A 24,590-nucleotide genomic window follows, 5' to 3' on the forward strand; every position below is an offset into this window, starting at 1 on the left:
ATGATTATTATCACACAACTCGTGCAGTATTATCCAAGTCTCATTTATACCGTTTTTTGCTCCCTTCTTTCCAAAGACATGCATTTTGTGCAAGCAATATCTAGGAATTTTCCTTTTTCTTGATAATGATTTTGGTTATTATCAAGAAAACTATGAAAAATGTCTAGATATCACCTCTTAAATTAAACTCTTATGAGCTATTTTTGTTGCTATCATTATATTTCTCCAAGCAAATGTATCTTTAATTGCACCAGACATTAAAATGAACAAGAAATTGAAGAAAACATGGGCAGTCTAATATTTTTTTCCACGACTGTAAGTTGATTTTATTCCACTGTCTGTATTACAAAGATTACTTTCCACATTGGTCATTAGCTTTGTGCAATAACTCTGATAAAAAATGAATCGAATGACAGAATTTCAGGTTTTTTCCTCTTCTAAAAAACACACTGTTAAGAGTTAAAGGTTTAATTATCAAAATCTTAAACCAAAGTAGACAAAAAGATGTTTCACTGCTGGTTTCTGGTTTGATTCTTGTAGTAAAGGTACAACAGCACTGAACTCCTGTATAATGTCGAACATACAGAACCCAGCAGGAAGCTGCTCGGACTGAATGAAGGTTCAATACAGCAAATATTACAATATTACCTTGGATGACAGTCTTCAGGATGAAGTTTTGAGATGCTGGCGACACCGGCGGGCATTTACTAACCACTTTCCCCTGGAGAAATAAAAAAAGAAAAACAACTTAAGTTACAGACTAACTGAAAGCATTTAGGTCTCACTGAAGCTCTGCAGCAATCTCACCAAGGGCCTGTCAGCTGATCAAAGCCACGTCAAAATAAGTGAGGAGCGTTGATGAGCGCCTCGGGGAAACGAGCCGAGAGACAGAAGAGGGATTATTCTGCCGCTTTCGTTTTCATAAATATATTTCAGCAGCGTACTAATCAAGAACAAGAAAATAGCCTTGTGTAAAGAAGAAAAAAAAGGAATGAGGGAACAGGTGGTGGCAGGTGACAGATAAATGCAAAAGGGAATACAGAGAAAAACATGTGGATATCATAATTCATGGAATTCTTGAATTTTACAGAATAGATGTGGTGCCTAAGAAGGATAAAACATTTTTTAGCTAGTTTATTCCTCATGGTGGCTGAAAAAATTGGAATCTTTCAAGGGAAATTTAAAATTTGAATGTTTTTCTACATGATTTTTCTCCTAATATTGCACAAACATCCCTAATAGATACATAAAAAGTGTAGTTCACCCAAAAATAATACAAATTGTATACTGTATAGTGGAGGTGGGGGGGAAAATCGTTACAGCACAGTATCTCGATATTTTGCGTGGCAATATTGCATCAATTCATTGCCGCCCAGTATCGATATTTAGCGTAGAATTTAAAAAAAAAAAAAAGCAAAAATTTGGTGGCCTCTCACACTTTCTAATGCCACTATTCCATCATATACACTGATCTTAATGATTGCATATTTTGAGAATTATTTTAATCAAGAATGAGGGTTCTATTATATTTAATTTAAGGCATCTTATCTCGCTTGTTAGTGACCTGTCAATCAAAGGTAGCCACACCCCAAATCAAGTGATTTTTTTATCTTCTATTTTCTTCTAAATGGGGCCCATTATTTACACTATTAACATCAAATGGTCTTGAAGAAGATTTTTTACTACCGATTGAGACCATAGTGTCCTAAATAAAATTTCTGAGGTGATAAATCAAGTGAGAATTTTTCTCCTTTTGTATTGACATGAATGGAGCCAAATGCTTTTGCAGCCACCATCAGCACCCCCTGCTGGATTTTTTGGTAGAATGCAGTGTTAAGGCACTTCCTGGTTTGCCTCACTGCTCAGACCCGGATGTTGCCGCCTGGTTTTGAAGCGGATCAGTGGGGTGAGCAGCTCAGTAAATTCAGTGCGCATGTAAGTGTGTGAATGCGCAAACATGTCTCGGAGAAGGATGGAGAGGTGGGTCGTGTTTGACTGACTAACGGGTGACAGACTCTCTGTTGAGCAATCGTGTAAAAAATAGTTTCAGTAGCTTGAAATGTGACGTTAGCGCAGCACATGAGAGCCGAGCAGTTCGCCAGAGTCTAGGTAAATAATGGGAAACCCTGTAAGGGATCTGAATACTTTTTCCACCACTGCGGATAACCATGTGATTAAATGTCACATTGTTATAAATTGTGGGCAATTCCCTTCACCAATGTCCGAAAACACAGAAACAACTACTTTCACTAAACTATTGTAAACAAAGAATTTTTGGATTATCCTCCTGTGTAGAAAACGGTTTTGCTAATGTGTTCACTACAAATTCCATCAATGTAAATGCTTTATTAAAACCATTCAATAGAAGCTTTTGCTGCAAACACAGAGGGCCTAGGGAGTGACCATGATATTAAAGTTATTATTTAGGGGTGAACTATTCCTTTAAGGGATCCATTTTGGTGGCAGTGACCAGCACAAACAAAGCTCAAAGTGTTCAGTATTTTCCTTGAAATTGGCCTTCTTTGTGGTATTGTATTGCCTAAAGCAGCCACTTGGCACACAAGCTGGAGGTTTATTCAAGTGAAGCAGCACTACTGTAATTGAGCTGTTGGTATTTTGGTGTAAATTGGGTCTTAGATCTCAGAACCAGGTCAAGATTAAGAAGCAGAGAAATCCACGGTTTGCGTTCAGGACTAGAGAAAGCAGCTTCACAGCAGGTCTTTGTCTCAGTTGTTGGTACAATGAGAAGCAGCGAGTGTGATGCAACAGGGCTGATGTGAGCTCTTTTCTTTGTTCCACTTAAAACAGCAGCATTCTGAATGAGCTGTTACTGATCAGTGCATGTTCTTAGGAAACCTGAGAACGGTGCAACCTACTTGTAATGAAAGCATGTACGTAAGATTCTCTGCGGGAAAGAAACATTGGTGACATTCTGTAAATGATAAAAGACTGTTCTAGTTACATTTCTTATATACGGGTGAAGAGTTCAATCAGAGTCAATGATAACACAGAGTGCAGTGAAGATACAGCAGTGGTGAATGTAGTACTACATCTTGGAATCTAAGTTAAAGTAGCAATACTTTTAACAGTCACGCATTCAAAAGTACAACAGTATAAGAACAAAAAAATACTTCTCTCAGGAACAATGAAGTTTTATTGTAATCTATAGCTAATAATATACACCAGTGCTCAAAAGTTTGGAGTCACCCAGAAAATGTTTTCCATGAAAACAAACTGATTTATTCATTCAATTATTTGTTACAAAATGAAAAAAATATATAGTAAAGTCATTGACAAGGGTAGAGATAATCATTTTAACGTGTACAAATCTCCAACTTTACCTCTAGATACTCAACCAGCCTGAGGAAGGATCATTTTACTGCTTCTCGGTTTCCAGCTGTGCTAACATAATGCTCAGGTGCTTTAATGATCAATGAGCCTATCAACACTATAAACGTGGATTAACACAATGTGCCACGGGAACACATGGCAATATATAATAAATATTTAATGAGAAAATCAGCCGTTTCCAGCCTTAATAGTCATTTACTTCATTAACAATGTCTGCACTGTCTCTTATTTTAACTTTTAAAAAAGTGCTTTTCTTTCAAAAATAAGGACATTTTTAAGTGACACAAAACTTTTGAGCGCTAGTGTATACTATTTTATTGTTCTTTTTTTTTTTTATCAATCGGAATCTGTTCAAAAGTTTTAAAAAAAACCTGCAAGGGTATAAAAGTAGCAGTCAAGTACGTTTGTCAAAATTGAATTTAAGTGCAGCAATTGTACTTAGCTGCTTCCATCAGTTAGTTTCTGTCTTCTCAGTCATATCTTAATTCACTTCTTAAGACCCACTTTTATAGACTTGCTTTTATGTAATGCTTTCTATCTCACCACTCCTTTTTACTTCTTCACTTTTTACTGTTCTTTTTTTTTTTTAACTCCTTTTACCTTTTATTTTCTTTGTATCTGAGAATGTCTAGTGATTGTTCCTGCTGTATCTCTTATTGTTTTTCTTTTTATGTCAGAATTGTTTTTAGCCTCATGGCATCATCCTCGTTGTGATTAACGACTTTCCGTCGAAGCACTTTGTAAACTCCTGTTTTTAAAAAGGTGCTGTATAAGTAAAGTTATTAGGGCCACGGGGCAATCGCACCGAGCACTCTGATTGGTCAACCCCAAAGCCTTTGATCCTTTGATCCATCTCTCACAGGAAGAGAGAACCACACACAGACACAGACACAGACACAGACACACACACAGACACACACACACAGACACACACACACACACACAGTCGACCTCATGCATAGATGTTCCTTTCAGAATTTCCCCAGAGGAAATTTTCTAGTTACTATATGACTATTGTGTACAATTTAAAAGCTTCTTTGCTGTATACAAACCTTGACTGTATTGTTGGAGCAGTCGGTGCTGGTGCTGATGAGTGAGATGGGAATCCTGGTCAGGTGTTTCGGTACCTCTGCGCCCGGCCCCGCCCCCTCCGACAGCACACGGACAGGCATGACGTCACCGTGACCTGAGGGACATGAATCAAACATTAATTTCTGCACCAACAAAGTGGGCGAGTTTGGGTCAGAGTTCAGTCTTGGGTTGTTTTTGCTTTATGAATAACAATGTCACCACTGAACCATCTGAAAGTGTTTATGTGGTTTGGACAGAGTGTCAGTGGTTTCAGCTGTGGCAGACACTGATCCATGCTGTGATCTCTGGTTTGTAGGACTCCGGTTGCACGTCCAGTTTAACCGTCCTCCACCACTGACGACTCATTACTAGGATAAACCCTCTGACAGGAAACACCAGATCCATGTCGACAGCACAGCGGGAGGGTTAACTCTGTGAGGCGTTTCAGAGAGGAACCCAGAAAAGTGTTGACCGTGTTCCCAGCAGGTAGCACGTTGCTTCCTGTCAGAGCTCGTTAGTTTGATTTCCAGCAGATTTGACCGGCAAGTCCCTCGGTGGTACCTCGTCAACCGAGGACGGCGGAGTGGGAACAGCCTGCGAGGTACAACGAGCTGCTCACTCGGCCGTACAGTCAGACGCTCAGTCAGGCAGAAAACGCGGCCAGGAAAAAAAACAAAATCAAATAAACCTCTCTGATTTTGACCGGAGGGGAGGAGCCCGAGGCCTAATTTAGAGCACGATGAGTGATTCATTCATGAGTTCGGAGCTGCTCTGTGTGAAGGTACCGCAGAACAATTTGGGATGTGACCTACAGCTGCTACAAGTCACTCTGCCACTCTGTCTGCCCCCAAAACATCACAAGCTTCACAGAACTGCAGGTTCTCAGGCTGAGCTACACCTGCAGCTCACCTGGCAGCACAGAAACATTTCTACAGCTTATACGCCTAAATGACTGAAGAATTTTTATCTGTATTTATGTCATTTTAGTGGGCGAACATAAAAGATATCCCAAAACCTGCTATGTATTCAAAAGGTGACATCAAGTGTCCAGTGGGATTCTTTTTTCTTTGTTCAATTCATTAAAATTGTGTCAATTTAGACCAGCAGTTCTCTCCAAGTTTTAATGACTAAATGCTAATTTAGTTAGCAGGGATAGAATATGATATAGGGTAGGGCTGGGCGATATATCGACAGAAAAAAAAAAATCAATATATTTTTAAGTGTGATATGGAATTAGACCGTACCGCATATATCGATATAGTTCAATTTTTTTCTTTTATATATAAATGCTGCCCTTACTAGGGTTTGTCATATTTAGTTTTTCTCTAATGTTTGTTATTCTTTTCTCATATAAATATATTTATTTCAGAAAAAGAATGGCCTATTTTATTTCATAGGCTATTTTTATTTAAGATTTTTTTTTCATTTAAATGTGCACTTTATGGAGTTTTGATTCAAAGAAAAAAAGGTACTCCTGTTGTTATACAGTATTTATGTTCACTTAAATAAACGGTTTCAATAAAACTACTTGTGGCATGTCGTATATGACTTTGACTGAACATTTGCTCTCACTTTGCGATAAAAATATCGGGACATATATCGTATATAGATATTCAGCCTAAATATATCGGGAAATGACTTTTGGTCCATATCGCCCAGCCCTAATATAAGGCCGCACAGAAGGTCATTGGACTTTTAATCCCATTTTAAGTTAAATTATTTGAGCAGCGAATTCATCATTCATGCAGATCTGCTGCAACTCTTTTAAATCAAGACTAAAGACCTTTCTGTTTGCCACTGCCTTAACTGCAGTGTAACTTTTATCAAGTCGCTTTCAATCTTTATTTTTTATATTTTAATACTTAAATATTTTTCCTGAATATTTTATCTGCTTGTTTTTAGCCCTAAATGTTTATATTTGAATGTCATTCTACATATGTCTCTTTTAAATGTTTTTAGTGTTCTGTGTAAAGCACTTTGAATTGCCCTGTTGTTGAAAGGTGCTATACAAATGAACTTACTTTGCCTTGCCTTTAATTAGACATTCAATGCAATTAAATGGGGGTGTAACGTCATGATTGACAGCTCACATTGAGCTCTGATTGGGTCAGGCATGTGTTTAGGCGAGAACTCGATACGGCTGCTCCACTCTGTAAAAGTACTGCATAGACTTTGGCTCTTGATGACATCACCAGGGCAAGATGGCAGCAGCCGTATCGGGGGGATTTTGACTTCACTTTTGTGGGAAGAAACAGAAACACGTTAATTCTTTATACCGTCAATGTTTTGGTCTTAAATCAGTGAGCTGGATCTGATATAATAAACAATTGATAATTTAAAAAAAACCCGTAAAGATTCAAGAAAAGATTAATTTACGCCCAGACTTAGGGAATCCAGGTATTTTACAAAAGACGGGCAAGCATCAGAACACAAGCCGAACGAAGGTGGCGTACTGCAATATAGAGATGGTCTGATCAGGTTTTTTGGGACCAATACTGATCACCAATCACCTAAAGCCTCACTGATCACCGATCAGAACCGATCGATCACGTGGGACGATATTAATATTTATATTTTACTCTTGTTTTCCCCCCATCTATTCATCCACTCATGCACAGGCCTATAGTCTTTCATTTATGTTAACCTTGTAATCATTTATTTACTAGATACTACTAGATTACCTAGATTGACCTTTATTTATTGCATAGCAGTAACTTTAATATTCCTTCATAGCAGCAGTGGCGCTGTGGAAAACAATATGCCAACATGGCCTCTATAGGGCAGCCAAGAACAGGCAAGAGCTTAATGATGAAAGTTTAGTCATTTATTGATACTATCCATTTTAAATGGCTGTATTGTTGCATATATCCGCATATATCGTATAAAATTCAAATAAAAATTGAGCCTATTTAACAGGCTAAACAAACTCAAAATGCCAGTCTGAACATTGGTGGCATTATTGGACATTGTTACACAGTACAGTGTAACATATTATTATTACTCACATTTCTCTAAATGTCTAAACGCTTGCATAAATTGCCACTAGCGTCTGTGACACTTCGAAAAAGTTCCATGTCGCAGACATGTTGTAGGTGTGTGTAGGTGTGTCACCTACAACCGCCACCTTTGGATCCAGAATGTATATCACACCATAACAAACACTTGTAAAGCACATGTACGTATAATGCGATCAGATCGGTGATTTTAACCTTTGATCTGATTTTTCAATCTATAATTTTTTTATTGTATCGGGCCAATCCGATCAGTTGCCGATCGATCGGCGTCATCCCTCCTGCAATATACATCTGTAGAATAAAACTCCTGTGTGTCCATGTTCAGAAACATCAATGTTATCATTCAAAGAAATCTTTCAAATGTTGATTTACAGTGATGAGAAAATTTGTGAAACCAGTGGCTCCTCTGACATCCTGCCGGTGATGTGAGAAAAACCCACGCGTGTGATAAAATCCTGACACCGAGCCCTGCAGGACCTTATCTACACATGCAGCGAGCTGACCTGCAGCCTCCTGTCGCTGGTTTGTTTGTGAGGTTTAGTTAATAAGTGGTACAGGCTGAGCTGTCCCTCCCACACAGAAGCCACATATCAGAGACCACCAGTCGGCTATAAACAGTCAGCTGATCCCCGCGGTGGGACAACAGCTGATCCCTGCCAAATGTCGGCCGGGCCACCCTGAGCAGACGGCGGCCTTCCTGCTCCTCCGAGCGTCACTGAAACCCACCGCCATGCTGCTGCGGGACACTCATTAACTCAGAGGGTAACTCAAGTTCATCACAACAACACTGTTTACGAGGAGGCTGAGATGGACAGAGGATGGACCTCCAGTTATTATTATTATTAGCATTATAAAGGCTGATGGTTGCTTTAATTGACAATGGTTTGAATCAATTGACAATGCTTATCTACAGGTGCATCTCAATAAATTAAATATGTCATAGAAAAGTTTATTTATGTCAGTAAGTCAATTCAAAAAGTGGAAATAACACATTGTATAGATCCATTACACACAGAATTAAACATTTCATGTCTTCATTTATCTAATTTCTTCTACTTTTAATGATTATGGCTTACATTTAATGAAGACCTAAAAATCAGTGTCTCAAAAAAATTGAATATTACAAAAGACCAATTTTAAAAACAATGTTTAATATGGAAATGTTGGCCTCTGAAAAGTATGTCCATCTATATGACTCAATACCTGGTTGGGACTATTTGACTTGAGCTACTGGAAATGGACTTTTCCATCATATTCTAATGTATTGAGATGCACCTGTAGCTGTGGATGCTTTGAGGTTTTTTATTTGCCAGAAAAACACTGTAATGGTGAATTTTAAGCTGTACATATACACCTTTTCGACAAAGGCAGTTTGAGGGCCAGGTTGGAGCTGTTGCCTATAATCTCGAACCAGTATTTCGCAATTCGATAGCCAAAGGAAACTGGTTCTAAAGCAGCACCAACTCTTTGCTGGTTTTTGAACCATGAAACGCTCACGTCATCATCGCGACCAACAAGACCAACTTAAACCTGCAAGATTATTTTTTATTTGATTTGTTTACCTGCAGTCTGATCAATACCAGGTAGTCTGCTGTAAGGTCTAGGTCTAACTAACTATCAAGCACGAAGTGTAACATAAAAATCTTACGTTGAGTGTTAACAAGAGCGTAATCACTAGGGGTGCACCGATTGCAATTTTCTGGCCGATCACCAATTTTTAAAAAGCATGACCTGCCGATTACGATTTTGGCCGATACAGATTTTTTTATAACTCACAGCGTACACCTTTAATGTTTGGATCTTATTTTATTGAAAAACAATAACACAGCATTATTTTTCTTTAACATGGCCTTACATGAATTACAAATGGCTATCCTTTGCTCTCCCTCTTTAACAATCTAAAAGTTCCACACTGACGACATGATTGGTTGAGCACGCTCTGATTGATTGTTGTCACGTGATAGACACTAATCCGACTGTGTGCGCGTGAGCGTGCTCAGTCATGCAGAAGTACGCGTACGTGCAGACGCACTTTCAGACCTTTGCGGAGGTAGATAAGATCGCAAGATAAGATCGGTTTAACGTAAAATAATTGTCAGATCCCGCAAAATTAAGGAAATCGGTGCACCCCCAATCATCACCGTCCATAGCATTCAAGATGAGCAGCACAAATGTGTTGCACCAGTTGTGCTTGGATGCCAATGTGTGCTCCAAAGAGCCCACATTGCAACACTTGTAGAGAGACGATGTAGTCCGCCACTATTGTTATTATGCTTGAAGTTGGCGCTAGTGAAAACGGAGGCAGTGACATAATGACGTGGCTCTCTGGCCTTTGAAGTTGAACCTATTGAAATGAATAAGAAGACTTAGAAAGTTGTGGTATAAATTAGACGTGACTAACGTGATCCCATTCAATCACCAGATGAAACAATTACACCTCAGAGTCCTAGGTTATTAAAAAGTTGTTATATCAAATAATATTTAAAAAATCAACACATTCCTACTGAAGTTAATAGAGCAATCCACAAAATTCACAGAATTATAAATAATCCAAAATCTGCAGGATTAAATTAATTCTAAACTGAGAAATAGCACCATAGATGGAAAGTTGTCATGAGATTGTTTACCGTTTCTGTAAAATGTAAATATCATAAAGTTAAGTTACCACAGCAGCAAATCTGAGGAGTCACCTGTTAACAGTAAACAGAAAGAGAATTTTCAGCCAGATATATTTTGCTGGCCGTCAATATACCTGGGCTGGCTGGTCAAATACAGTCTATGTGTTGGGAACATACAATAGAAGTTGGATGAAGCAGCATTATGTTGTTGGCACAGGACGCTGATGTAGGCTACTTTTAAATTGGCCAGAAGGTTTTATAATGACAAATGCAGGTTCAGCCAGTTTGAATTTAATCAAACAGGTTTAGGTTGTAACCTGGCAGAAACAGAAATCAACAAAACTGTAGATAAGGGTGGTTTATAGTGCTAAACGGACAGAATCATAACCTGATGCTCCAGCGCTCCTGTTGTGAACACAAACAGCTCACTGTACATGGCTCTCGCCCACCGTCCAAACTAAACTTTAAACTTGCATATTTAATTGCCATTTTACAATCTCCAATTTTCCTGAGCACTCTCATTAATTATGAACAGAGGTGAACTCCAACATACTCGGCTCGGTGTTGGCTGCAACCTGAAGGTTCATTTTCCACAACATAAAACCTCCAGCTGCCACAGGCGCACGCTCCAGCGGTTTCACCTATTGAATAAATAAAAAATTAAACTCACAAAGCTCAGCAGGTGATTTCAGGGGTTTTTATCAGGTCAGGAGCAGCTTGCGAGTGCAGAGCAGAGGGAGTGTGTCGAGGGAGAGCAGCTCTGCAGTGCTCAGAGAACTCCATTTATTAAAACCCATTTAAAACCACACTTCAGCACTGAGTCACAGGCTCTCTGTGGACAAGAGCAGAAAACAGACAGGCAGACAGACCCGGGACACAGACACTCCTGTTTAAATTGTCTCACATCCACATTACAGTTCCTCCAGGAAAAGAAAAAGGTTAATTTTTTCTAAGAGCCACTTGGTTTTAACATGCAGCTCCTCGCGCTACACAATCCCTGAGTAAAAAAATGTAGCCTCACAGTTTCACAGATTACTTTTCAAACTTGCTCAAATCAATATTTTTAAGTTAACAATGCGTGAAATTACAATGCATAATGTAAAAAATGTAACCTGTATTGACAGAATTCTCTAAAAAAAACTCTGCAGTCCTCCTCAGATTTATGGAGCTCTTAGCAGGAGTGTAATGATAAATCTTTGATCGGTCTTGATCGACGTTTTGATTAAATGATCACTGATGTCGAAAAAAAGTGGAAAAAGGGATATCATCTTTAAGATCAGCCTTTATTTGAACCTTTTCATTGGATTTATTCTTATAATTTTAAAAAACAGATTGATGTATAATTTAGAGGTCTGATTAAGCATGGTAATTACATTTTCAGATCATATTTTAGTTGCTTTTTTGTGAGTTAATATAAGAGACTCTGGTCTCCCCTCAAAAAATGACCACATGGGTCGTTTGTACAGGCAGCAAAATACGACCCATATGTTTGTTTTAGACTGTCCTTCACCATAGCAGTAATGATTGACGGCAAAGTTTAAATGGCGGTCACCCATTAACGTTCACCCAGGAGAACAGGGTTCGTGTCCCGTGTGAAAACAAAAGTAAACAATGGGATTTAAGCAACACTGAACTTCCATGGCTCACACATTTCATGTAACGATTGTCACTTCCAGTAGTCACGTCATCCTCGTAACTACTTCACTTCCGGCATTTAGGAGCATTTTACTTGTTTAAACTGTCTTTTGTTATAGCGCGGCTGTGTAAATTATCTTTTAGATAAATATACTGTCATTTGTTTTTATATATATGTTTTGCTTGACTATGAACACAAGTGTTGAAAGTGATGTGATAACAAATATTTAGTGCAAACTGAAAATACTTATATTTAAATTCATATTGCGCCGCCGGCGTCGCCGTTTCTATGTTCACCATTTTTAAATCTCCCGGTAGACCGGTGTGCGCAAGGCATTATGGGTACGCGGGGCGCACGAAGGATACACACATGCATCCTTGGAATTTGGGCAAAAGAAGGACTCTGTCCTCTGGAGGATCCTGGACATTGGGACAGTCCTTCGACGGATGTCGATGACGTAGTATCCTTATGTCGTAGAAAATCTTTAAAGAAAACCCCTTGACGATCAGGTTGATTCGAATTACAGCCTTGTGCGGGATTTATTGTAGGTATGAAAAACAGATACAGATGCCAAAGGTGATAGACGACTCCAATGATCAGAACAACTGAGGAGACAACACCTTGTGTTGTCTCTTTTACTTCACAGGTTTGTGCGTCATTATTTCTGTGTAACTAAAGTTCAGTGTCCTGTAATTTCCTGTTATGTTCCACTTTTGATATAAGAGCACACTTGGGAGGTCAGATTCCTATTCTAATGCTATCGTATCAACCAGAGCATCCGCTTCGGATATGCTAAGCTGACTTGTCTAATGAATTTTTCCTTTCATGAAAACTGAAATACTACCTGTTACCAGATCATGCATTAGCTGCTTATACTACATGTTCAACAGATTTCTACTACACTTCAAATTCAGCCGTTTGAGGATCCTTCCTTGACATTGGGATACAGCTACAGTTAGAGACGACCAGCTGCTGGTTGGCGTTAATGGCCGATATATCTTGTCAAAGTTACCATGAATCTAGGCCAGAAAGAACAGCTCAACAAAAGAATACCTTTCCCTTTCAAGTTGTTTCATCTGCCTCATCATCAGAAGAGGGTTATATATAATCTGTGTTTCAGAGGAACTGGAAGAGATACAATGATGTACAGTCTGTACAGTGGAGATACCAATGCATCCACATAAATCACCCGTCTTATCTCGTCACCCCCGGGTAGAAAACACAGATCTAAAAAGGATATTTCCATGCAGCATGAAGGAGTTTCCTCCGCAGTAGGAATCGGAGTAATCCTCCCAGAGGGCAGCGGGAGATGAACCTACTTTCACCAGCAGCAGCTGATAAGAAGAAGCTGACCCAGGCTCAACAATACAAACATCACTAACACTTGCAGAGAAAGAGGACTGCAGTCAGCTGTTTATTAAAGCCACCGTATATTCACAACATCATCATCATGAGGACTGCTTGTGGATTTGTGCCAAGCCATAATGGTGCACTACTGCCTGTTCAAAATCCTTGAAAAGAACTGGATCCTTTTGCATTTAAGTTTTCTCTCTGCTGAATCAAACTCACGCAGAACCATGACTCCTAAGCCAGGTTATGAACCAGACCGTGACTTCTCTCTGCCACAGATCCAATCCACATGAATCTACTGCCTAGGGTACCAAACTCTGTACATTTAAGTGTACCAACCAAATTACCTCTGTACTATCATGTATCGATTCATGTTAACTCAATCGGTACCTAGTTTCAGTACTGGAGGGCTGAAAATCTGCGCATCTGGTTCAGACAGTAATTGTTTTTTCACAGCACGTCAGCCGAGAGAGAGTAAAGTACCGAAAAAAAGTACAGTTGTTTACCCATACCAAATGTCAACAGTACCCAACCCTACTACTGACGTGATGATGCATGTCTGGTTGGTGAATATTAAACTTCGAACTTGCTGGTGTTAGAAATAATCTGTTATTCTGTCTCTGTTTTCTGTCTCTGTGCATGGGGATCACTATCTGATTGACTAGGTCACTATCTATGCATGCATAATTCACTAACTGTGTGTGTGCCCTCTCTCTATGCATTTATAGATTAATCTTTAAGATGCTTTTGATACAATGATCATGTACTAATATTGTTTTAAAACTATGATTACTCTAGCTACATCAAAACTAAATACATTTATTCCATCTGCTTAAACTTAGTAAGATTCTATCATCACAAAAAGATATATTGTATGCTTTGTATTTTATGTGGACATTGCAAAATCTGTCTCCTCTAATATCTCTGCAAGTCTCTGCAAGGTTGTGTTGAATGTTTTGGTAACAGGTCAGGTCATGGACATGATGTGCTGAGCAGAAGAGATAATGGTCTTCTCTGCTTGGTGACATGACGTGTCCACAATATTGATTGAAACTGACGAATCAACGGTTCAAGAGGGACGCACCTTCTGGAGAGTTCTACCCACGTCCTTAGTAAAACATTGTTAGGCTATAAAAAAGGGTTCGAGGGACAGAAGGGGGGTCCAACCTCCATGAACTGATCCGCCTTAATCATGTAAATCAGGGAAGTGGAGTTTGAACCCAGAGACTCTGTAACTGCACATTTCTTGACATATTGTAATAAAATTATGTTAAACCGAGAACATGGACGTCTCCTGCTCATCATTCCCCATCAAATGATCTGCACAGAGATATAGGTAAAAGGATTTACTGTTGGAGTCAGATGATTTAATTTTAAAGGTTTCCTCTGTGCATTTCTCAACACTGGTGAATATCATGCTAACTTCAGTCTGGTGTTTGAGGAGCTTTGAAGAATTCTGCCCCCTGACTTTGTGACATTTCACAATTAAACATTTCATTTGTCCAAACGATGATGGCTGACTGAATAAGATGTAAATAAACACTGTACACCCCCCACACTCACACAAACATTAAATGGTCTTGAAATAACAATCATATCCTTTAATCACAATTTTTTTCTGAGGCAATATATCTTTTTAACAAAATTTAGTTACTTAGTGACAGGCCTATTTTAAAGATGTTTTTGATACTGCAGCTTCTGACAGGTATAACGACTAGCTACAACAACTATAACTGATAGCTCTTCAGAAACATCTACTGGTTTACAGTCTGTTTCTACAACAGACAAGAGGTTTCAGATCAGTGATTTTTACCCTCCACCATCAAGCTAACATTCCCCAATAACCTTAGTTAACTAGACAAACTATCGGCAACTGATACGCGGCATTTTCATGTGCGATCCTGTTAATGTAAAAACTACAGGGCCCTGGGGTCCTTTTTTTGGTGGTTGTGGGCATCGGATGTTTAGGGGGAGATAGCAGGTCAAGAATAAATGTCACATAGAAGTGGTGAACATCATCTGAAAGCTGTGAACCTGAAGATTAGTTTGGGATGCAGCTCAGAACTGTGTGTCAAATTGTTCTGGTCAAAAACAAATCTAATAAGAAATTCCTTAATTATTTATATATTTATTATTATTTAACCCTATCATGGTGTATAAAGGGTCATAAGTGGAGGCTTTCTGAAGTCCATCTCCATGTTCAACTAGGTCTCATAAGTTGTTGCAGCAGTTTTGCAACAGTTGGTACCATTTGTTACACACATTTGGTGCTAAATAATGCAATTTTAATCATACCAAGAATGGGTTAAAAATTGTCAGAAAACCCCTCCAGAACATAAGATTAATATATCCAGACCTTTGGAACAACATAGAAAAATTCAGGCTGTGATTTGGGTTCAAAAACTTTGGTCATTTTGGAGATTTTTGTATTTTCATCGATTGGATGGCCAGCACTTCTGTTCTTCAAACTGCTGAGAAAACGTTTTATTGTCAATATACCTAGGAAAGCTTCACACCCTCTGAATGCTCTTTGTCTCTAGTTTATGGTTGTAAAGGTTCATGAGGCTGTGATCCCTCCGGAAGAAAGAAAACGGTGGAGTTCGCCAGCGGGACCTCTGAATAGTAACTGGCTAATGTCACTTACTGTTGTTAGTTGGTGCCAGGCCGCCAGTCAAAAAGAACACCTGGGCTCATCCAGAGATACTCAAACAACTTTATGGGGGAAACTCAGTTCTTCTGAGGACCCAGAGCCAAAAAACCTCAATAAGAACGTACATGTCGGTGCTTGTAGAAGCAGATTTTTTTTCTGGATAAGCTCCTCAAAATTGAAACCCTGCAGAGTTGCTCAATTAAATCTCACTTTTTGGGTAAGAACCACTCGGCGGGCCAAAGCTGTCAGATAAGACGACAGAATCAGCAGGTCTGTAATTACTGTGTCAGAGAAGATGACAACTTAATAAGGTCATTTAAATGCACAGGTAATTTGTATAAAAACATGCCTTACAAAAGATATCAGGAAAGTACGGCAAGGGTCTTAGAGACTTTAAGATGATAAGCCCATCATGGGATGAAAGTTAAGAGAGGCCCACACATCGTGTAAAGTGCAAAGTGTAACTACATCATTATTCAATCTCAAACTTCTCAACCAAAAGAGGGTATTCAAATACAGACCTTTAGAAAGTTTGGGTAAAAATCATTGATGGGGAGTTGGAATTTTCCGACACTATAATAATTCACTTGAGAAATTCAGAATAATGAGCATTTCCACAGCACTAATTCAAAACTCTAAATGCTCCACTGGGTTTCTATTTTATGGTCAGTGTCAACAAAACTACACCTCGCTGCAGATTTTCACAATAAAAGCATGCCAGGAAGAAGATGGAGTGCGTCCTTTGAGCTGCTGGAAGGCTTTTATTTTGAAAGAAATAAAAAGCTGAAGCTGATAGAAAGCTGTGGCTCAGTTGGTAGAGCGGTCACCTACTGATCGGAAGGTTGGTGATTCTATCCCAGACCATGGCAGCCTACATGTCGAAGTATCCTTGGGCAAGATACTGAACCCCAAATGCTGCCCTGGTAGTCTCTGCCACCAGTATAAATGTGTGTGAACAGGTGAATGAGCACAGTCTGTAGTGTAAAGCACTTTGGATAAAAGTGCTATATAAGTGCACTCCATTTATCATTTATGTAGGAATACACACAATGTACATACATAATGCTGTGTAAAGTATTTGTAGTTACAGACATCAAATAATGTCAAGCACCAGGACGATTAGATGCAAATAAGATCAAGAGAACTGTAGAAATAGACACTTGTAACAGAATCTCACTCGATCTCTATATATCTACTTTATCAAATAAATTAACCATGTTCTGTTCTACAATGCCTCTGCGTCAGGAATCAAATGAGACAGTGGAAAAAGATGTGAATTAATCCATCCGGCCAAACCTCAGCCAATCAGGGTAGAGCGAGGCAGAAGGAAGGGGGGTAAACGCGTCAGACAGAGAGTGACAGCCGTGATGAGTCGCGGCCTCTCTGACAAACAGCAACTGTGTGTCAAAATCACAAACTGTACTCTCTGTTTGTTCAGCCGACACCGAAGTCTTTGCCAAGACACAATTTTACTCCACATTTGCATAATCTTTGTCCTCCTCTCTTTTGTGGGGAATAAGAGAAAGAGAGAGAGAGTGTGGCTCAACAGAAGCAGAGAGAAACCAACTCCCAAAATAGATCTGGGGAGAGGATTGTCCCAGTGTGAGTGTGTGAGTGTGTCCACAGCAGAGTGAGCTGTGCTGTGACGCTGCTGTTCTTCATTAACAGCCTCACTGGGCCCACACTAAAACACAGACACCACAGATCTGCTCACCTGGCCTGTTACATTTACATTTTGGATTTTACCAGCTCATCTATGACGATTTCCTGACAAATAATGTGACTGTGTGACTCACTAATTTGTGATATAATTCTATAAAGTTAACTCCAGGTATATGGAAGTCTGTTCTATTAAACTTGATAATTCTATACTAGGGGTCGGCAACCTTTATGTGCAAAAGAGCCATTGTTGGACAAAAAAGGGAAAAAATGTGGGAATCGAGCCGCAAACCTCATTTCAAACCTTAAAATGACGATAAAACAGCCTACTAAGTCTAAACTAGCCTACCAGCTTTACGTCATAATGAGCATTTATCAATATGATTTTGTCATAAAGCAGTGAGAACCAAAGTGCAAATGAAATGCTTGACACTTGACAAATATCTCAGGAGATTTGAATCGAAAGCTAGCCTAGCCAGAGAAACATAAATCTAGACTTGAAGTTGGCAAAATTTAGAGGTTAAGGTGGCATGTCGTAGGCTTTTGTAAGCTATGATGCACATTTAAGTTGACAAAAAAGTAAAAAAATGTTTTTATGCCATATAAAAGCTGCAACTTTTTTACAATTGAAGAACAGAAATTGCGTTGGGTCTACAGCAATGTAAAAAAAAAAAAATTAAAACGTAAACAAATAACCTTTTTTTTTTTGTATAAATGTTTTGGTCACAGTCACAGGGAGCCACTGCAGACAGCCTGAGGAGCCTCATGTGGCTTTGGAGCCGCAGGTTGCCTACCCCTGTTTTATACCTGCTAGTATGGACAATTATCTGGGTTTTCCCTACCATTATAAGGTATATATAGGAATAGGTTAGAGATGGGGGGGGGGGGGGGGGGGGGGGGCTCAATACACCATAATATTGTGATATTATGTGTGGCAATATTATATCAATTCACAGCTACCAAGTATTGATATTTAGCGTTCGTCAGCCGGCATGCAGGCAGAATTTTTCGCCGTTTTCTCCGCAGGCTCACTTTGCACAATTTTTATGTTTCATTCAAAAGAATTCATAGCGGGGAGACTGTGGCTCAGTTGGTAGAGCATTCGTCCAGTAATCGGAGGGTTGGTGGTTCGATCCCCAACCATGTCAAAGTATCCTTGAGCAAGATACTGAACCCCAAATGGCTCCCGATGCTGCTTTCATCGGTGCGTGAATGAATTCCCAATGGTGGCAGGTGGCACCAGTGTGCCCTGGTAGCCTCGGCCACCAGTATGAATGTGTGTGTGAATGGGTAAATGAGCATAGTGTGTAGTGTAAAGCGATTTAGAGAAAATCGCTATATACGGAGCGGTGAAGCTTAATGTTGAGGAAAGTTTGAGAAGTTGTTCTCGTCAGTTCAGTTTGACTGAATACTTTGTTGGTCACTCTGTGGGTCTGACTCTCATTGTGGAGAAATAAAAAGACTGAAGTGAGATGAATAGACTGAGAATGCAGTTTAACAGTTAAATCGCAAAATATATTGCATCACTACTCACCATATTGCAAAATGCTTACAATCGCAATAATATCGTATCGTAACACATCACACCTCTATTTTAGGTGCAGGTACCCAAGTAAAATTAATGTGGAGTGTCAAAACTAACTTAGTGACTTTTCCCAGACTTTTCCCTTCTTTAGCGAGTTTTGTTTTTAAGCCATCTGGGTGTCATTTATTATCTGCTCTAGCTTTTCCAACTTTCTATACACAGATGTGGAAACTATAATAATGGTCCAAAATGTGAAATTACATATTTTTATTGAAAAACCTAAGATTTTTTTGAGATTGTTTCTACAAGAATAAAATCTGATTAAAAAAAAAGTGTTATCCTTCCAGGATTGTTTTTCTTCCTACCAAGTCAGACAGAAAAGTTTTCTGTAGAATAATGGATTGTGCTCAGATCATATAAGATAGCAGATAGGTGATAGGTTTGGTGGGGTTCTAAAAGGTATTTGTTTGTCATCAGTGTATTACCTGCAGATGATGGCAGTCTGTATGCCTGCAGTATAGAGAAGCAGGCAGGGGTACTGACACAGAAGTTGAGGTAAGTCGTGCCAAGGACGGGGGCAGAAGCAAAACCTAAAAGAAAACAATTAAAAACAATCAATATCTCTTTACATGCATACTGCATTTAGAATATTTTCACCACTTTATTTTGCCGTCAGACAACCCTGATTAAGTTGACGCAGTGGAAACTAAAGATGTTCTATGCTCTCATCAAAGCCACCACACTCCATTGACAAAAACAGCATTTTAACTTCACAGAACACAGGAGTTGCAACGGAATACTGAAAGAAACCAACTTTTTTTTGATTGACTGAGAATTTATTTGAACATGAAATAAAAGGTGAACTATTAAAAACAAATGAACAACAATAAATACAAGACAACAATACAAAATGAAACACCAACAACAAGACTCAACACTTATTTGTGTTCAAAAAGGAGTGGGAAGAAGCCAAAGCTTATTAAATCCCACCCCTTCTCCCTATGTTAATTTACTATATTCAGTTATATAACAACAATAATATTTATATATTATTAGGCGACCTTGAGTGCCCTGAAAGGCGCCCTATTAAATAAAATGAATTATTATTATTATATATATGTATGTATAACTCATAGTAATGTAGTATATAAACTTATTATTACCATTATTAACATACATAACTTGTTATTATCTTACACACACATAAGTACACATACACCCATGTAGTCACAATGAGACAACAATGAACAAACAAACAACACATAAAAAAAGAAAAATAGTAATAATACATTTAAAAAATAAAACATCAACAATAACCACCTACTGTCATTTCACACACTCGTTTTCATCCCTATATCGTGTGAAGACATGTTCTTTATTTGATTTTGAAGTGTTTAATGTTTGAACATTGTTTTAATTATTCACACATCCCATTCCATGTGTTTACTCCGCTGAATGAAATGCAAAACCTTTTCCTATTTGTACATATTTTGATGACTTTAAAGTTATTTGACCCCCTTGATTGATATCCCGCGTCTCGACCCTTAAAGAAGTTTTGTATATTAATTGGAAGTAAGTTATTAGCTGCTTTGTACATTATTTGTGCTGTTTGGAATTGAATTATGTCGGTTAGTTTTAACAATTTTGATTGTAAGAAAAGTGAGTGAGTATGGTCCTGCTTTGTGTATTATCCGTGTTGCTTTTTTTTGTAGAATAATTAGTGATTTAATTGAATTCATGTAATTATTGCCCCAGATCTCTGTACAGTAAGTGAAGTAGGGTAAGACAATGGTACAGTATATGTTGCAGAGTGATTTGGTGTCCAGAACCTGTTTTGCTTTGTTTAATATTGAGATGCTTCTTGACAGTTTAGTCTGTATGTATTTTATATTTTTGGCTGAGTATTAAAACTGATACACAAACACCAGCATGCACAATAACAAAAGAGTTTCGTCTTGATCTTTCTTCTTTGGCTACATTGGATAATTAATTAACATTTTATGCTATGCTCACTGACAGATGTTTTACAGCTTATAGAAACCATCAACCAACACCAAATATTTTTTTCATAACTGACAGTAGGGGTGTGCCATATCGTATCATTCACAATAATATCGGTATATTTTTTGCATATCATGATTGTTAGTGTGGCTCCGTCTTAGCCTGGGTATACCCAGACTGCCTTGCGCGCTCAAATTTAATTTCGAACCTCCAGACGGTCTGGAAACTAGAGAGAGATCTTAGCCCTGTTTTAGGGATCCAATCACAGAGCGGGGAGGGACGGTGAGACGATGACGCGTACTACTCGGCACTTGGAAGCTTTCCGGATCCAACATGGCTGCTGCAGACGCGAAACTCTCTATAGCTGCAGATGGTGTTTTAAATAGTTTAGAGCAAAAGTTGAAAGGCGAAAGGTCTCTCGGCGGCTCCGCTGAGATCACCGGCGTTATGGTAGCGGGGCTATTAGCGCCGCTAATAGCTAATAGCCCCGCTACCATGGACAGCGGAGCCGCCGAGAGGCCCGCAGCAGCTTGTTTATTGCCCATAAAATCAGTGGATGTGTGTGGCAGAATGACATGAGGGGGAATAAAGCGTGAAAATAAATAATCTTGCAGAAAGCGAGAACTGGAGAAGCAAAGCAGCAAACAACACTCTCTCACAGACACACACACAACAAACATCCATCTCTGTTGCTCTACTACGTCATCTGGTATAACTGATCTGATTGGCTAAGAGCTACCTACAGACGCTTTGATAGACATTCTAAGCGTCCAATAAACGGCTCTGGAGGATCGTAAACCACACCTCCTCTACGGAGAAATAAACAGCAGGTGTCCAGACCTAATCTCCAATGAGATTTGGTCTGGTGTTAGCCAGGCTAGCTCCGTCTAGTTTTACTTGAAACGCACACTTCAATTATGGAGCGTGAGGATGTAGTTGACGCGTGTCTTAAGTCGAAAAAATCCCACAGTTTCTTTCTTATGGTTTATTGAAAACCTTTCGTTTGAGCATTACAAACAATAAACTGCAGCAATCCAAAAATAATAATAATTATGAGCACGGTCAAAAACTACTGTGCTCTCCTCGTCTCCATAATCCTAATTAAAACAAAGTAAGCAATTATGACGTTACACACATCTCAGCCAATAAGAAGAGTACAATTCCTACGAACCAATAGGCATTCTTACAACTTCAATAAAGAACTATAAACTATGAAATACAAATCAGACTTATTTATCAGCTTGTGCAAAATGTACAAAATGGCACTAACAATGATATTGGCAACACATTCCTATTCTTGATGTAGTGGCGTAAGGTTGACACTAACACAACTGAATATACCGAGCTGCCCTCCAAACACACTGCTGCATTATGCCTTTCGTTAGCCACAAGCTAACATTAGCTAACAATTAAAGTTGTTTTAATCACAAAAAGCTACTTACTCTCCGTTGCTAAACACATGCAGCTTTCAAAATAAGAGCACAGTGTGTTAACAGAATCCACCACAGAACTTACAAGAATACTGTCAAAATAAGATGTCTTAAATAAAACATATTTATTCTCCTTTATAAAATGTCATTAAAATATGCCCCCGAAACCCCTAAATGGTCATCTTTATTATTTGCTCATACACAAGAGTCAATTTTTTTTGGATTTTGCAACTGTTGAGATTTGCACTTCACACTACATTTTAGATTTTTAATTATTTATACAGGCTAAAAAAAATCATATTTTCTATATCTTTTTAAGTATTTCCTAATATCGTCAAGAATATTATCGAAAAATAGCCTTCAATATCGTGATATTCTTTTAGGGCCGTATCGCCCACCCCTACATGCATGTATTGTATGGTTCATTTTAGCCTCACAGATATCAGTCAACAGGGTTGGGAAGAAAAAGATTTTTTTTTTTAAATAGTGTTATTGAAAGCCTCGCACCAACAACCCAATAAAAACTTCTCAGTTAGCTGTCAGTCAGTCTTCAAAATGACGTCTCTATCGTTTCAATCTGCCGATTGGGAGCATTATGTGTTACCAATGGCAATGATGCGGAAAAAGTGTTGGATAAAACATGGACTGTGTGAAAACACTGGTCAACAGGTATGTTTTATGTTAGCGGAAATACTTCCAAATGCAGTGTGTCTGATGACAGCGTGAGGAGGAGACTGTCTTTTCCCTGAAGCAGAAAACAACTATTTGCTACATAATGATAGAGAACGAAGTTAGAAAATAGAAAGTTAGAAAACGTTGATAGCCGGGCCGGCTCTACATGCTTGTTGGTGTTCATATTTTCTATATCTATCTATCTCTAAGTATTTCGTAATATCATCAAGAATATCGTTATCGCAAAAATAGCCTGAAATATCGTGATATTCTTTTAGGGCCATATCGCCCACCCCTAACTGACAGAACAGATATCGTATCCTGCTGGACATTCAGTCTGCTCTTTCAGCTTCTTCGGCAGAAAGCCTTTCATGTGAAAGGGATAAAAAAGGGGACAGGAGGTCTCTGTAATGCAGCAGCCAGCGAGGCAAAGAGGAAAACCAGCCAGGATACCACAGCCAGATGAAAGTCCAACGTCTTCACACCTTTATAGAGCCGTCCAGCAGGAGGTCACTGGGGTCATGCATTGAGTGATCTATCACACAGCGAGTGGCCACCATTCAAAAGCAGGAGGGAAGGGCGCGCTCGACTTTTAACTCTCGCGGGCAGGTGCAGGCAGAATGAATAAGCACCTCGGAGTTTATAAATATTAATCTGCAAGAATCCAGGAGCTGAATGATCAGCGGGCTCAGAATATGTCCATAAATCTTTGGCCACATAAATTGTTAAACTTTGAGCCCTCAATCCAGTCTAATATTGCATTGTTGTATATCTATTAGGGATGGGAATTATTAATCGATCATCAGTTAATGAAAGTTAAGCATTTGCTCGACCACGTGGAATTTTTTAATCGACCTATGTATTTTTTAATGTTAATTTTATCCATGACTGCGTGTCAGTACTCACTGAACTGAAACAATGCAGAACGTTCACTTCTGCGGCCGTACGTCAATAAGCCAATGAGCTGGGAATTAAGTTGGATAAAGCTACAGTTTGCGAACTGAAAGTTGCAATAACAATAATCAAACACAGAAATACAAAAGTATTAATTTGAGCAAAACTAGCTTCAAGGTTCATACACTTTTTGAGTGGTCAAATTCAAGCACTTTTCAAGGACTTTCAAGGTCCATTTTCAAGGATTTCAAGCACCCGTACGAACCGTGCAGCTTACTGTATCAAACCTTGCTAGCATGAATTATACGTTTAATTTTATCCAGAACTTATTTAATCGCAAAACACACTTAAATATGCAAGATTACTGTGAAAACTAACCTCATGCCTCTTCGGGGGCTAAAACATAAAACATTGAACTCCTTGACGTTATCTTTACAGTTTAATCTCACTTGAGTTTTGCAATTGACAGGATCAAGTCTCTTTTTGTCCTTTCAAAATAAAAGCGTCCGTTATCAAAACAAGCTTTTGCATAGTACTGTATATATATATATATATATATATATATATATATATATATATCTTTTATTTTGCCCATGTATGCATGCAGCCATTAATCGATTAATTGATCATTAATGTTATAGATAATCGAGTTGCCAGATTTCCCATCCCTAATATCTGTATGTGCTATACCCGACGATATGACACCATTTGACCCTGTG

General features: G+C 38.7%; 1 protein-coding gene across 1 annotated transcript in view; it reads right to left on the minus strand.

The window, feature by feature from the left end:
* The window catches only part of pot1 (protection of telomeres 1 homolog), a 119,560-nt gene that overhangs the window by 89,302 nt on the left and 5,668 nt on the right, over window positions 1–24,590 (minus strand). The window contains exons 2-4 of the mRNA XM_059335894.1: window positions 19,360–19,464; window positions 4,404–4,537; window positions 649–721 (exon numbers count right to left, since the gene is read on the minus strand). Of these exons, the coding sequence (XP_059191877.1) occupies window positions 649–721; window positions 4,404–4,537; window positions 19,360–19,464 (312 nt within the window). The remainder of the gene's footprint in view (window positions 1–648; window positions 722–4,403; window positions 4,538–19,359; window positions 19,465–24,590) is intronic.

This window comes from Centropristis striata, chromosome 6 (genome assembly GCF_030273125.1).
Source record: "Centropristis striata isolate RG_2023a ecotype Rhode Island chromosome 6, C.striata_1.0, whole genome shotgun sequence".
NCBI lineage: Eukaryota > Metazoa > Chordata > Actinopteri > Perciformes > Serranidae > Centropristis > Centropristis striata.